The sequence below is a fragment of the Dysidea avara genome, chromosome 6, assembly GCF_963678975.1.
Source record: "Dysidea avara chromosome 6, odDysAvar1.4, whole genome shotgun sequence".
NCBI classification, from domain to species: domain Eukaryota; kingdom Metazoa; phylum Porifera; class Demospongiae; order Dictyoceratida; family Dysideidae; genus Dysidea; species Dysidea avara.
In genome coordinates, this window is record NC_089277.1 from 33,956,207 (window position 1) to 33,972,509 (window position 16,303).

At 37.2% G+C, this 16,303-nt stretch overlaps 2 protein-coding genes across 2 annotated transcripts; one reads left to right on the plus strand and one right to left on the minus strand.

Annotated features, from left to right (window-relative positions):
- Positions 1–1,946: 1,946 nt before the first annotated feature.
- Positions 1,947–3,899, minus strand: LOC136257239 (uncharacterized). Its single transcript, XM_066050316.1, has 3 exons — positions 3,678–3,899; positions 3,492–3,632; positions 1,947–2,386 (listed from the first exon to the last, which is right to left on the minus strand). The coding sequence occupies exons 1-3, from the start codon at positions 3,880–3,882 to the stop codon at positions 1,980–1,982; spliced, it is 753 nt and encodes a 250-aa protein (XP_065906388.1). The 5' UTR covers positions 3,883–3,899; the 3' UTR covers positions 1,947–1,979.
- Positions 3,900–12,685: 8,786 nt separating this feature from the next.
- Positions 12,686–15,221, plus strand: LOC136257732 (gamma-aminobutyric acid type B receptor subunit 2-like). The gene has a single exon (XM_066051023.1). It carries the CDS (start codon positions 12,702–12,704, stop codon positions 15,054–15,056), a length of 2,355 nt encoding a protein of 784 aa, XP_065907095.1. The 5' UTR covers positions 12,686–12,701; the 3' UTR covers positions 15,057–15,221.
- Positions 15,222–16,303: the final 1,082 nt, after the last annotated feature.

A 16,303-nucleotide genomic window follows, 5' to 3' on the forward strand; every position in this document is an offset into this window, starting at 1 on the left:
TGCATACAAGTAGAACTGTGTAGTGTTATCTTACCTAGCCATGCATGCTAAAATGTGCAAATGCATATGGCTACTACTGACAGCTTAAATACCAACCAGAAATGGAAGTTTCTTTTTTTTTTGTAATATGTATGTATAAAGATACTGCATATAGACACTACGTATGTAGCATCTTTGAAGGACATCAACAATGAAAGAGATGGTACGGTGTTAAAGTGATTCAATGAGTTCAGAAGAGCCAATTGAATCTCATATGTGTGCTTCGTACTTTCATGTCTTAAATAGTGAGTGTGATTTTAGTATTGATACAAAGTATAGTTGTATACACATGTGTGTCTGTTTAAAATCTTAATAGTTGAAATCTTGCCATGCTATTTACAACAACTGTTTCAAGTGAACAGGAATCATGACTCGCTTAGTGTTCTTGGCAGATGTTTACATTAAACTGACAAACTGTGTCATGACCAGCTGGTTATCTGTTATGTGGTATTCATGCATGTACAATCTGTGTCTGTCCTATTGTCAGCTTTTTTGTCAAATATGTATTTTTACAAAATCACTGGCAATATTTCAGTAATAGTCATCTAGAAAGGTCACATTATACTACTGTACCAGCAGTATAGCACTCAGTAGTGTTATCTGTCCTGACCACATTCAGCCAGTTTTCTTGGGTGTTGTATCATTAGTAATGCATATGTGACCTCACCAACTGACAGTAGCTGTTAGTCTAACTGATGTTACCAGCTGCTCGTCTGTCATTGAAGGGCAGAAAGTGGCTACTCTTGTGGCAGTATTATGGCTTGATAAATTCTCCACCAGTTTCATGCCATGCCCTTGGTAACTAGAGCGTTGCTGTTGTTTAAATAAATTTCTCACCAATACTTTGCCTTGTTGTGGTACAATTGAAATAAGCAAAGTTAGAAAGAATAATTTTTAGAATTACCTTTTAAGTTAATGTCCATTCATAAAATTATGTATTATGTGGCTAATAGAATATTTATTACAAGTGTATATAAATAAATTTCAATAATATACATACCAGTTTAACTCTTACAAGTGTTTCACTACAACATAATGTATTATTTTATGTACATCATATAATCGGAGTGTGTCACATTCTTTAACCTTTATGTAGAGAGATACATCCTGGCTTAACAATACATCTCAAGGCCAGAAATATATTCGTTGGTATCTCCATGCATTCCCTTGATATGTATGTGTAGTGAGTAGCTTGGTAATGTCAAGAGTAAATAATAAAAGAGACTATATTATTATTTTAGCTTTAGCACTGAAAGTTTGGAAACAGCTTGAGCTGCACTTATCACAACATCCAGCTAGATTATGGGTTGTAATTTTATAAAAGAACATGCACGGCAATGATGTTATTTGTGACCAGATCTGTGAAAAGGGTCTTATAGCCTTTTCAATTGCATGTACTTGGCAATCCATAACTTGACTTGTGAGTATGGTACCAGCCTGAAATTTCGTCACCTTACCCTCCTAACATAGCACAATTCCTGTATGTAATGTTAAGACAATGGGTTAAACACATGATGAGTTATGACTCATCAAACGTGGAGATTTGGAAAGGCTATTAGACCCCTTTTCGCAGAACCGGTCACATTTATGGTAATAGTACACAACTGCATTCATTCGTGTAACGAGATTTAATGCATAGGTTTATTCAAGAGTATATACATAATATTATTGGTTTATTCTAACCACATGACTAGATGTATACTTATATTTGCAAAAAACTGGGCATATGCAATATACTTCAAGACTATATAAAAATTAATTGTATATTTCCTTGTAAATATGCAACCAAAATTGGGTGTTAGCTATACGTAGCTACTAATATAAGTATTAAATCAAAAACATAAACCCTATTAAATACAAATATATATTTATATAATTATATGCAAATATCCATAGCTACATATAACATGTCCTTAATGTTAATAAGTAGTCAGCGAAGTCTAGTTGAATCTGTCAAAAAGGTGGTGATCTTTTTCAGGTACAAAATAAGCCAAGTATCGCCACAATTCAAATGACAGGGACAAGTTAGGATATTCATCTTTGTTTGCTAGTATATCAACAAGTATTGTTTCATGCCAACGTCTGACAATACTTCGATGATCTATCACCACTCGGTTAACATTTCTTACTGGTTCCACAAATCCTGTAACAAGGTAGGTTTCATGTTGCTCCAACTCATACCTTCCTGGACAATCACACACCCAGCTTTCACGTAGTGGCACATAAGTAAATAACCCCCCTGGGGTGTACAACCGAGGAGTGCTCTTCATTATCAGCTGGACCATAAAGACTACTTTAACATGGGTAGTACCAAACAATTTATCACGCACTAATCTTCCACGAAAAACTGAAAATGTAAAAACATGATACCAGAGTAATCATTGCTTATAATTATTGTAATACATTATATACATGATAGTAATAATATAGCCAAGGGGTTAACTTGTATTGATTCATCTCAGATTATCTAATACCACTTCAACTACGTAAATTGTTTCTCGGGCCAAAGCTCAGATAAGTACAGAAAATTTAATTAATTACTACACCAATTTATGCTGTTTGAAGAATGATCTGTATGCCAAAATTAATGGTAGGCTATAATATTATGACTCTTTCCCTTTTGCAGTGCATGCATGCATGGTATTTAAACATTAAACTTTTGATGGACATTGTTAAAGATAGCATGCAGAGTCTGTTTGTGGCATGATTTCTACTTTCAAGATGATCATTAATTTTCCAACTACCAGCCAAACTGTTCTGTACTGAAAAAAGGGTTTGTTTTCAGATATACGATTCAGCCAGTTCAAGTGGTACCTATAGTAGACTATTGAGTTGTTTATTATAGCTGTCACAGTTTGGAGTAGCTAGCTAAGGTGGCCTAACTTGACATATATTAACAATTCTCTATCACGTTATGTGTAACCAACAGAAGAGTTGATTTTAATTCAGTAGCTAGCTACGTAGCTAGTACGGTGCACCATATGACGTGATACAAAATTTGAAACGATGGTGGTTGCTGCAAGATCGAATATTGATGGTCCGCTTACATTTTATAACTGGCACGAAGTAGTCTCACAGTAGCTACTAGGTAAATAAAGGTTGTATGCAGTGTTCATTTCTCACACAATTGCTGTTTTAACATGAAACCCGGTTCTTGCCTTAGTTACGCGAGTGCGCATGCGTATAGGCGCACGCCTCGCAATGTGCGTTAACTTGATTTACCCGCACCATTGCCTCGCCACTGAACTCGACCTCTCCATTGTTTTTCAGTGCTACCATCGATATAGGGTCTAGCTAGACTATATAGCTGCCACCACCCTGAATCATTTTTGAGTTGCTAGAGGTGATCTTTAGCAATATAGCTACGTAGCTAGCTAATTTAAATATGTGTCCGTAAGAAAGAAAAAAGGTTTTGGCCTGGGTGTGTGCAGTGCTTTGAATTACAAACATACCAATGTCTGCTGCTGCAAAAGCATCTTTGATACACAGCTCATCTACAGTGCAGTTAGGACGGCAATGGTCATCTGGAGGCTCATACATGTGATGACGCCTATTGTTGCAGTCACGGTACTGTTTAAACTGCCGTTTGGCCACTATAACACAACATCTAACTTCAAGTAATAACTAGTATTATCTACCTGAATGCTGTGAAGTGTCGGTGATGCATTGCCCATCACTGCAGCGACTAGCAGTAGCGTTAGTCTCTAGTTCCTTACACTTGTCAATTCCATTCTTAGTTTCTACTTCGCCGGCACTGCTGCAGGATGCAGCTAGAGGGCTAGCTGCAGCCATCTGAATGACCACAGCTAACAGCACTAAAAAGCTAACAATTCGTGACCTCATAGCTATAGTTCACAGCTCCAACTACAAAAGTTAGTAGATAACTACTATTTATACAAAAACTTGTAACCACAATACAGGAGCTAACCACACCAAAGGATAAGTATGAACTCAAAGAAGTAGTATATTTGGTGAGGCCAAGAACATCATCATCACATGTGGGAACTCAGGAACTGTAGATAGGTTATTTTTTGTGTGTGGTATAAATGTCACATAAACCAGTGATATTCTCCTCTTGTGTAAACTTGCAGCTTATTTGACAACAAAGGATGTGATTACAAACCATGATGCTTAATGTGTAACATTAAGCTTGTAATAGTATACATTCCATGCTGGTATTCAAGGGCTGGCTAGTAGGAGAGCCCAGATGGCATGCTGGAGTTAGTATGGAAGGTTGTCTGCCAACCAATACCTTCCTAATAGCTCAGCATATTATAGCTATTGTGCTATACCAGGCAATAAAACAAGTACAAGGAAAAATTAGGAATTTTAAGTTCGATTAGGGTTCATATAGAAAAAGTAGGGAAGCAAGATACACATGCAGATATACTAGTTGAAATCTAACCCCATGTTGCTGTTAGGATAAAGTTTACCAGATTTTTGGTGGCGTGACTTTGAAGAGCAATAACTTGATAGAAATTGATATATTTGTGCAAAAATAGGACAAGTGGATACAAACTATACCCTATTACATGAGCCAGGGTAATTATGATTATGATTAAAGGCACAACCTGTAGCTAGCTATACCAGATCAGTACAAAATTCAACTCATAATTAAACACGTATACAAAAACTGGGCATGCATAGCTAGTATTATTGATGGATTTAAAACTATTTACACAATTAGCGTTAACTACAAAAGCATGCAGGTAAAGCATTCCAATCATTTATTAACCTATTACAAGAATAACTAGATCTACAATAATGATCAGGCTTCAGTGAAACCGGAATAAGTGTCCCCTGGTGTAATAGCATTGGAATAAGTATATTAAGTGGAGAAGTCTGAATTAAACTAGCTATTTTGCAAAATAGGTCCCTGTATGCTGTGCAGGTGGATAGAGTTTCTGCATTCTTTATCTTGTATTGTAAAACCAATTAACTCATAATACATTCTGAAAATTACATGGTAATTAATTATAAAATAGCATTAACATTATGAGTTGTCAAAGTTAGACAAGATTTATGTGCTATTTTCCTAGTTACAATGTTTAAGAATGGGATCCAATATCAAACTAAAAGTTTAACGCTAGTTGCACTTCTGCTATATAAGTCCCATCAGTGAGTTGCTGCAGCTGATCAAGCTATGTGTTACAAGTAGTCATATGAGGGATCTTTTGTTAAACAACTTTTTGTCCAAATTTATTATTACTAGAACTCACTGGTGGATCTATGGGGGGTACAGGAGGCACGTTCCTGGCCCCCTCCCCTCTAAAAAAACAAACTTTTTAAACAAGATTGAGATACTCTAATAGAGCAGTCAGTGAAATACACTAATAATCCTCCACAATTGCTGAGTAGCTATAATATGAAAACTGGTGCAGTACCATCATTTAGCCACTAATAGTCAGCTAGGAATTTTGCAGATAAAAATTAATGCACATGGTCTTCTGTATGCCATTCTGACATTTGGCTCATAACTGAATTACTCATGACTGCATGCATGTCACTGATCCCTACAACTCTTGATCAGTGCAGACCACTTACCATAATTTATAATTATTAAACTGTTCTGCATCAACATTTTCAGTCCTGAAACATTTAAAGTATCTTTATAGCTTCTGGAGGTTGCGCCCCCAGACACTCTGCTCCATGCCTACTTCCATGCATGGTGCACCCCCACTGGATCCACCCATGGAACTATTAATCTGCAGGAGTAGCTACTATAACCCTTAATTTGAGTGGATTTTCTTAATCAGTATGATTCAACTCATCAAATGAGACTAAGTTTAGCAAATTTGGGTAAGGGAAACCTAGTACACTTTTGGGATTTGCATACTGGGGTAACGACTAACGAATTTCTCCTATAGCAAAATAAAAAAAAAATATTATTGTGTGGAGCTTGCATTATAGCAGAGTCAACTGTAAATAACTGCCACTATGAAAGTGTTACAACAAAAGTTTGGATGCCATTGTATAGAGAAATTCAAGGGTTTTACTTTTTATGCACAGTTTATTGGGCAAATTATGGATTCTAATGGGCTTATTAATTTTGTGTATAACACAAACACATGCATTTTACATTGGGCAAGACAAGATTTTTAGCTAGACCACTCAATAAACTGCACCAATCACATTACATAGCATTATGCAAGACAGTTCGAAATTTGAAAGTGATGGTGTATGCCTTCATTGAGTTGTGGTCTGTTACTTCCCAAATCTGGATGTGTGTGGAAGCTTTGCTTGGTTTTGTCAAATCTAGTCGCTGTCCATGCATGTAAGATTAATGTGTTACAGCAACCAAGAGTCTTCTACAAAATTAATAACTTATAGCTATGCAGTATTTTTGGAGAAATTACGGTGAGCACATTTTTATTCTGTGAATGCTATCCCACTAGGGACCTGTGAGAAGGCTTTTACTCAGAAACTAGCTGATAATCCATAACAATTCATATGCATATGTAACTACTCTGATTTTTCTTAGTGTTAAGGAGTGTATCAGAGGCAGCTGCACGATTTCCAAAGGGTGTGCTAAGTTAGGGGCATCTATAGTGGGAGCTAATAAAAGTGGTAACTGGTTGATACAACTATAGCTAGTAGTACAGTGTGCAAAGCATTTTGCTTGCTTTGTCTAGGTAGGTCTGGGGTATGTCCTAGCTTACAGAAAATTTTTGCAATTTTAACATACTAAGATCAAATTATTATTTGACTGAATCTTATTGAATAAGCATTGTGATCCACTTTAGCTATTAAAGTATTTTCTAGGAGTGTATGGTAACTAGCTTTTAAAGGGCACAGCTAGCATAACTAAATGCTACAGTATGGTTTGAGTTCAAACTTGAAGTTCAAGGAGTGTAGGAATTGATCTTTCTTCTGTACAGTTTTAAAGAATTTTATTAATGATGGATATTTTGCTAGAGTAGTTGACTGTTCTATTAGGTTATTTTGATGTTTAGCAGTTACTTAGTAGTTTTACACTGAAATAAATAAAAACATGGAAAGAGTGAGAAAAGAAGAGCTAATGTCAAGACAGGTCAAGTTTATGAGTATTTCAGTGTAAAACTGCTAAACTACTGTAGCCTCTAATATCTTTCTAGCTAGCATGTGCAAAAATAAAATTTTGGAAACAAGAGGTGTTTCAGCCCTCTATTCCCCCCTAAATCAACCCTTGTACATTGATCCAAATAAAACACTAATCTAACATGTGACATAGTTTCCCATTAGATGTATGTTGATACAAATATCTGTGTGATAAAAGTTATGTGCACGTTTCAACCCACCCCAGAAGCAAGCACTGGAGGATCAGGACATAAATGACAATAAATGAGTATGTATTTACCAATTAGACACTGCTGGGGTTAATATAGAGGGCTGATAGAGCCTGTATGAGGTGTGAAATCATTGAGGAATTATAAAGCTAATTATTACCATCAAAACATACTGTAACTAATTGATGTTTATCAGAAACTGAGTTCATTTGTCACTGCAGTACCTGTTCAAGTTCACAAGAATTAATTCATGAAGCATTTTAAGTAAAATGCCAACTTATCCCAACAGGGGGGTTGCTACCAGGACAAAGTACATAGTAGAGGACTAACATGGTTGATACAACTAAGTAAAGTATACCATACATATTCATGCACTTGTGCTTTACCTTGGGGTCTGGGACATATTCCCTTTAGCCTTCTGAGCCGGATCAAATTGGGCTGATATTATTGACTAAACATATATCTTTATGGTATAGCTAGAAGATAAGTAATCACTGTCAATATATAGCGGTAGTAATGGCTACTAAATCAATGAGCTCAGCATATATTAGTAGTGATTTTCTGCAACCTGAACCATTCTATTAGCTTAATACGTAATTGAAGCTAAAACACTGAAATGCAAACAAGACCAGAAAAATCATTGCAACTGTCTATAATTTTTCCACACAACTCACATAAACCTATACATCTCCTTTAATGCACTACAAATAGAATTAAATAAAGTACAGAACTTCTAACGCAATGCTCACAGAACGTTCTAGAGCATATAATTATAGAATGTTCTAGAAAAATAAAGAATTTATAGATCTATGATATAAGTACATTTAACCTTGACCTTACATTTATAAAGGCATTAGCTGAAGACATATATAATGTGGGATCCCTGGTTTAAACCAGGAAAACTTTTAAAAATGATTTCCCTGCACTTCCCTCAGTGATTGTTCTATTAGAGTACATTGGCCACACAATCCTACACTTGTTTGGTTTTTGCTTTGTAGCTAGGTAGCAGTATCTCTGATTTCTTTCAAACCACAAAAGGTTTACATTCCAATGGTTAGCTACCACTGCTTGAAAGCTGCTTATTTACTTTTTTAGTAAATTACAGTAACTGAGCAATCCACCAAAAATTTACTGACAGTATACCGCCTGGATGCTTACTGAAAGATTACTATGAAGTAAAGCTAAACCAACTTGTTATACTGGTAAGTAATTTTAACAGTAAACAAGACAATACCATTAAAGAAAAAATGATTACTAATTGTTAAGCTAACTATATGCTGAACATAATGCTATATACTCTATATATCTTCATGTATATACACACACACCAGTTTTTTAAAGTTATTACCCTATAAGTGGTTTAACTACTGTAACCAGGACAGAAAATTGATCTTTTTATGTAGCTAAATAATCATCCATAACATTATGACTACTAATTGCATTAGTGTCAAATGTGGAGTCTGAATCCACCACTGTATGTGTGAACCAAATTTAAGGTAATTGAGTAAAGAATTTCCAAAGAGAGTTTAATTCTAAACCTCGACTTTAGAAGAAGGAAAAACAATGAAGAAAAATTCGAAATTTTGGCTAAGTATATCACGGTAATGGTTAGAGTGATCATTGAGGCCTAGCTCTCCTATATACCTTGCAATTGCAGGCAGATACAACACAACAGTGTTATGATTTGGATAAAGAACCATGGAGCTATGCATGCATGAAAATCATGTTTTCTTTCTATTATAATGCGATGCACCAGCTTTTTTGGGCCGCACAATGCACTATATGTGTTTTGATATTAGTTTTTATGGTTTACTAAAATTTAATGGCCAAGAAGAAGAGGTTCATTCCAGATAAAATATTTTTCCAGTTTTCCTTATAGGTGAACCATAGTGACAATTATATAAGTCGGAGGTGGCACAAGCAATCATGAATTGGTCAGGCCATTTATTCGGTGGAAGATTTAAAAGGTGGAGGTGTTGTGGGTAAACACTTATAGTGTGCAAAGCACACTCAGAGCATGCTCTCCTTCTAGGGGGGTCTGGTGGCATGCCACCCCCAGGAAATTTTTGAAAATTAAGTGCCAGAAGATTGAATTTTGGGGCATTTCTGACTGAAATATAGCTTTAAATGTATAGCATGAATGTAACCATTATTGTAGCTCACGTCATTAATATTGCATAATACACCGCTTGAGTTCTGCTGTCTATGTTACAAAATACACAGTAACTAATATACAATAACTAATAACAATCGCCATGGTAGCACGTGTCAAGCCCACAATCAAATCAATTGGCTATACACAAAATCGATTGTGGGAGCCGAAGTTCGGAACGAGTGGGGCTGGAGTCAGGACCGTCGACAGCTGCTGTGTGAACGATTCAGATTTATTATAGTTCAGCTGTGTGGTAAAGTTCTGCTCTTGCTTGGGTAAGACCAAGCTGGACAGTCCGACTGGTTGCGCCGCCCGCTCTGTCAAATATTGGTAAGGCCAAAACCGGACCGGCCGGACCGATTGCGCCGCCCCTGATAAGACTACACTGCGGTCTACGGTTTAGAGTTATGTAACAAAACACCACATAAGTTACCTGGAATGTAATCGATAGTACTGTATCCAATATGTATAATGATCAAAGTCATTAACTGGAAACCATAACCAGCACTACCTAAAAGTTTATCCTCAAGTTAGTATAACATTGATCATTGTCAAATCATAGTGCTTTTTGTCTTGCTTACTTTTTCAGTCTGTGCCATAGTTTTGTTTTGTATGTGTGATGTGTACTGTTGTAACTTATTGCAAATGTAGCTCTATGTAGCTTTAGTTGTATATTTAAATTAATATGGGGAAGCACCAATGTGCAGACCTAGTTAGCACTTTGGTGCTACCCCTTCTAATTTGAATGAATTAGATAATAAATAAATAAATAAATAAAATTAATAGATGGACTACTCTTGCCTGGCCTCCACCACTGGCTGTGAAGCTGGAAATACGGACATAATTATACTGCTCAAAGAAAAGAATTCATGCAAAGCCACATGCATATCTACATTTAAGATTACTGGGCATACAGCACAGTTGATTTGCCCAGCTAGCTACTGCACTAAGCAATAATAGCTTGTTAGTTCGCATTGCTGGCCAGACTACCTACAAATCCAACTATTGCATATGAAATAGCTACAATGTCAGACATGCATGCGCTTAATTATGACAAACATTTAACCAGATTCCAGGAAATGGACTCCTCAGTCAAGTTGGCATATAATATTATGCTTCAAGTAATACTATAGTGTTGGTAATAATAACTCGGCCTTATTGTGGTTGGAAGATGATCCTCCCTCAGATAAGTTCCCAACAGAAACAGTGCTGGCTCAGTTATGGGCTGGTATAGTAATGTTGATACTTTAAGCGGTAGGGTCCCTATGGAACAATTTCTCCACATTTATAAACTTCCGTTATTAACATTTTTACTTAGTAAAGGCAACCAGTCCTCAACTAAATTTATACGATATTTGCTGGTAATAATTTATTACTGTTAAGTGGAGTGTTTCTTGTAGTAAGAACAATTTCAGAGCTCATGGTCATATACTCTACCCTAGTATGTCACACAATACAATGGCTGTTTGATCTTAGACTGTTACTAGCAGCAGCTATTAATAGTTTTTAATGTAAATGTGTTATAATGGGGTTTAGATCTGGTACTTACCAGATTACCTTTAGTACAATTGTACACTATAACTAACTTTTATTGCTGTAGGCTTCAGGGGCAGTTTTAGGGGGGTTTCTGGGGCTTCCAGAAACCGCCTCTGAAATAGTGCGCGCCCCTACAATTCGTCTGGGTGATAAAATATTGCAAAGATTTTACATACTGTATTATATTATGGCTTTTTCTATTGGCAAAACTTCATACTTTTACCTTGAAATCATGCACCTTCACAGCATTCAAAATTATGTATGACTTTTTTTTTTGGTCTTCAACTAGGCTGAAGTTGCAATTCCAGAGAGCTTAGGTCAGTTAGGTTTACGTGAATCTGTCCTTTCTGCTTTGGCTGCCTTTTAGGCTCTTATAACAGTAGCAATGATTTAGCTTCAACCCTTCTTTCTATTGATGCCGGTCAGCTTAGTTTCCTGATGAAGGGGCTGCTGACGCTGGATTTACTGACTTTCCCAGTGATTGTTCCATCTCATCAGTATCTCAGCAAGATTTGCAAGCATTTTTGATCAACGTTTTTTTGGTGATTTGTATGCGTCTTTCAATATTAGGGATCAAACTCGTTTGACTGACTTCTGGTACCAGTAGTGGTTGGCTTAAGGCTATTCCTCAAGCCTGTCTTGGATTAGTCATCCCTGGACCTGAATTTGTTGTGGGCCTATGTCTGTGGCTAGGAGTTGCTCTATTTCCTCATTCTCCACTGTGTACTTGCTTCTCTCCTATAGATTGCTTTGGTGATCATTTGTTAGGCTGTACTCATGGTCCAATGAGAATCCGTTGTTATGATGCCCTGGTCAACATCCTTTATTATGCTCTATCACAAAATCACCCTGGTGTTCTTAAGGAGCAGTGTGCTTCTTATAATGATGGCTTACGCCCTGGTGATATCTTCCATCCTGACTTCCAGAATGGTCGCTCTTCCTACTTTGATGTCTCCATACGCAGTACTACTCAGCCTGCTTATATTTCCTCTTCTACTTCTTGTGCTGGGGTGGTTGCTGCAGCTGGAGAGTTGGCCAAGGATGAGAAACATCTGACAGCTGTAATGAAGGCGGGAGCTGATTTTATTCCCTTAGTAGTGGAAACTTTTGGAGTCTGGACCCCATTTGCTTTGCAATCCTTAATATTATTGCTGACCGAACCACCCCCGTAGTGGTGTTCCTCCTAAGTTGGCAAGAAAGAATCTCCTCCAACAACTGACTGTTGCCTTATGGACTTACAATGCAAGGATGATCCTTAGATATTGGGCTCTACAGGGGTCTGATGATGACAATCCCCTTTACCCTTAGTTAGTAGTAGTAGTTGTAGTGGTACCGTAATTGTAGTAGTAGCTGAGTTAATTTTGTACCATTTTGCTTGTAATTTTGTGTCATTACCATCTGACCAGTTTCTCAGAAAAAAAATTCCGGAGAACCTGAAACCCCCCCTCTGAAAATTTCTAGATCCGCCCCTGCGCGATGACGTCGGTAGGCAGCGTCGTAGCTAATGCCGCTTCTGGAGGCGCCCGCCCTTTTGTATAACATTAAAGGGGCGGCCGCCGCCAGACTACTTATCACTGGCATTCCCTCGGGCATTTACTAATGACGTCAGTTACAGCACTAATTGGCGGCAGGTGGATCGAACGCCCCATGTTTTTATTATTCAGCTGGGATGCGGCGCATCATTATATTTTGTCATCACTTGTGGCACAATGGTGCGGAAAATGTCTGCACTCGTGTTTGTATTTGATGAATTGTTAATAGTACTAGTAATTGCAATCATTCAGTCTTCCAGTGCTGGCCTTGGCGAACGCTACGTTCCTCGCAATGTGACTGTCACGCGGAGCCGTCTTCAAATACTTGGTTTGTTCCCCTTTCGAGGATCGTTCTGGGATGGAGAGTACGTAATACCAGCTGCAAGATTGGCTAGGGATGAGATAAACAGAAATGAAAGTATTTTGTCTGGATTTGAGTTGGAGTTGATAGAAGCTAACTCGGGTTGTACACGCGACAGTGGAGTTCGCGAGTTTGTGACTAACACCCCGCTACACCGTGATAGGGAGCATACACCAGTGGCCATTCTAGGACCTGGCTGTTCCAGCTCTACAATTCCTGTTGCCTCCATTGCTGGAAGAGATGATGTTCGCATACCACAAGTATCCTATGGGGCTACTTCACCCTTTTTATCGTTTCCTAGCTCATATCCTTACTTCTTTCGAACAATATTTAGTGATGGATCAACTTCTGAAGCAGTTATCAGCATTCTTTCCACATTTAACTGGAAACGTTACGGTATACACAAGATCGGTATTGATGGAGCGAGTGAAATCTGGATAGACCATTTCATCTATTCCCTACGTGCTGACATCCAGTATTACATTGAGGGTGCAAAGGAGGTCTACAGTAGTAGTCTTAACCATGAAGGTGAATCTTTTGAGGACTACATACAATTCATTGATGTAAATGGCATCCGTTCATCTGGTATGAGAATTGGCATACTGTATGCCGCTGATAGGGTAACAGCTGGTGACTTTATGTGTTACCTTCACCGCCAAAAGCTTGCATACCCTCGTATCATATGGATTCTTATTGATATATGTCACATTTTGTCAAACAATATAACAAGCAATTACTGTAGTAGCAAGGAAGAACTACAACAAGCAATAGAAGGAAGTATTTGCCTGGGCTACAAACTGACCACCAATGATATTATTAGTGTTACTGGCAAGACATTTAATCAGTACTTTGAATCCTATACTGCAGAATCCAGAAAATATGCCAGTGAAAAAGGAGATATTTATAGCTCCTTACTGTTGAATGATTGGGCTACAGTTGCTTATGATTCTGTGTGGACGTTGGGTCTTGCACTGCATAATGCGGAGGAAAAATTATCCCAGTTTAATTCTAGTTTAGCTGACTTCTCCTTAGGAAGTCATATTATTTCTGAAACAATAATAAAAGAATTGAGTGAAATTAAATTTGCTGGTGCTTCTGGGAGAATCTCATTTACTGAAGGACGTGAACGACGGCTTGCTATAACATTTAGCCAGATTCAAGGAAATGGACTCCTCAATCAAGTTGGCATATACTATGTTTCAAGTAATAGATCTAGTGTTGATAATTTATTAATTAATAACTCAGCCTTATTGTGGTCGGCAGATGATCCTCCCTCAGATACGTTCCCAACAGAAACAGTGCTGGCTCAATTATGGGCTGGTATAGTGATGTTGATACTTTTAGTGGTAGGGTTCCTATGGAACAGTTTCTCCATGTTTATAAACTTCCGTTATCAACATTTTTACTTAGTCAAGGCATCCAGCCCTCAACTGAATTATATGATATTTGCTGGTAACAATTTATTACTGTTAAGCGGAGTGTTTCTCGTGATAAGAACAATTACAGAACTTGACATGGTCTTATACTCTGCCCTATGTAACACAATACAATGGCTGTTTGATCTTGGACTGCTATTAATACTAAATATTACATTACTAAAGAGTTGGAGGATTTACCGGTTGTTCTATTCATTTAAGCGAAAGCCAAGGTGGTTGATTACTGATAATGCTATTATTGGTGTATCAGTTGGTTGGATATTGGTCAACACAGCTTATCATATGGTGTTTACACTTGTTAATGAGAGTAACGTTGCAGAGGAAAAGTTTCTGCCCACAGAAGAAGATGAGCTTTATCAACCAGTTGTTGTATATTGTTTACCTCCTCATTTAATTGGACTATTTTACTTACCACACTTGGCCATGGCTTTGATGTTGTGTTTATTGGCCTTCTTAATTCGTCGAGTCTACCGTAAACATTTCAATGATGCTAAACATAAACATTTTAATGATGCCAAAAATGTTGCCATATTCTTCTATACCACTATCCCCATTGCTAGTATCTGCTTAACTATGTCAGCTTTGCTTTCTCCTGTAAATAATGTTTACAATTTGGTAACTGTTTCCTTAATATTGGAGTGTACTGCTTATTTGTGTATTGTATACATGTGCCAGTTGACTCTGTTTATACCAAAAGTTGTGCCAGTATTAAGAAACTACTACTTTCACAAATAGCATCTGATATTATTGTGTTTAAGTTTTTAATTGTTGTACATAATTATAATGTTTATAGCTTGTAAAGATACATTTAAGTAGAGCAGATTAAACTATTCCACATTGTTTGTAATTATCCTGCTGTTCTGTTATGGTTCCTTTCCAATTAACAAGCAACCTATATAAAGGGATGCAGTATACCCTTTAAAGGTATGCGCTATCACATGCAGCCATACCTATGACAAATAGCTCAGTCCATCTATGTTGTGACACAGTAGTGCACTGGAACAACAACAACAACCTATAAACTGGCGTTAAACTTTAGATTAACAAGTTGAGCTTTAAACTCTATCAGACAGGAATTTCAATAGCTAATGAATAACACATAAAATAGTACTACATTCAAAGTGTCTAACTGGAGTACATTCAGCAAAGGCACTGCTGCAAGTACCACCTCAGTCTTCTATTAGAAGAAAGGCTTGGCCTTTTCAATGCTAATCATCACAACAGTTCTCTGTCATCAGTAGAAACAGGGTATAGAGGTGTAAATGCGATCAAACTGAAGTGAACTTGCAGCAGTGCTTTTGTACATGCCATGCAGTTAGACACTCTACCCCATACAAATAATTATTATGAACTCTTGTTCATATGTATACAAAACATAGCTGAAATAGCCTGTTGAAACCATTACAACCTACATGTTTATTTTAAGCCTTATTTATTAATTAACTTAGCCTTAGGTATGTTATTAATTAACTTGATTATTTCAAAGTGTGTAATGGAAACCGACTTATACTCTAGGATATCTTGTTACCAATGCCTTGACCTCAGCCTATATCACTCTGTAGCAGAATACTTGACACACATGATAGTTTGTGTCTTGAAAACCATTGTTTGGATGAGATGGTAGTGAGGGAAGATGTTTTACATCATTGGTGATAACCACCAGGGAAGGATCCGTACTTTGGAGAGGGACTCAAATTCTCAATTTAAAGTTCAACTGAGCTGCTCTATAGCTATATTTGTATAATAGCTAATAATAATTACGTATTAATTACAGAGACGTAAGTGTGATAGTAGTAGCTAGATGATTACCTCTTAGCTGGACATATATCTGTAGCATGATAACTGTCACCACAGCATTCAATTGTGTTGCACTTTTATGTTGGCCAGTAGAAGTGCCCATGTGGAAGAGGTTGCCTTGGAGAATGAGGAAATTGAAGCAACTAAAAGGAATGTCATATTGATTAGGTGTTCCATCAAGCAAT

Coding starts and splice junctions, on each gene's coding strand:
- LOC136257732 (XM_066051023.1), top strand. CDS start 12,702: ATGGTGCGGAAAATGTCTGCACTCGTGTTTGTATTTGATGAATTGTTA.
- LOC136257239 (XM_066050316.1), bottom strand. CDS start 3,882: ATGAGGTCACGAATTGTTAGCTTTTTAGTGCTGTTAGCTGTGGTCATT. Junction 3,633..3,677: donor CGACACTTCACAGCATTCAG/GTAGATAATACT, acceptor GTTGTGTTATAG/TGGCCAAACGGCAGTTTAAA. Junction 2,387..3,491: donor TTTTGCAGCAGCAGACATTG/GTATGTTTGTAA, acceptor TTACATTTTCAG/TTTTTCGTGGAAGATTAGTG.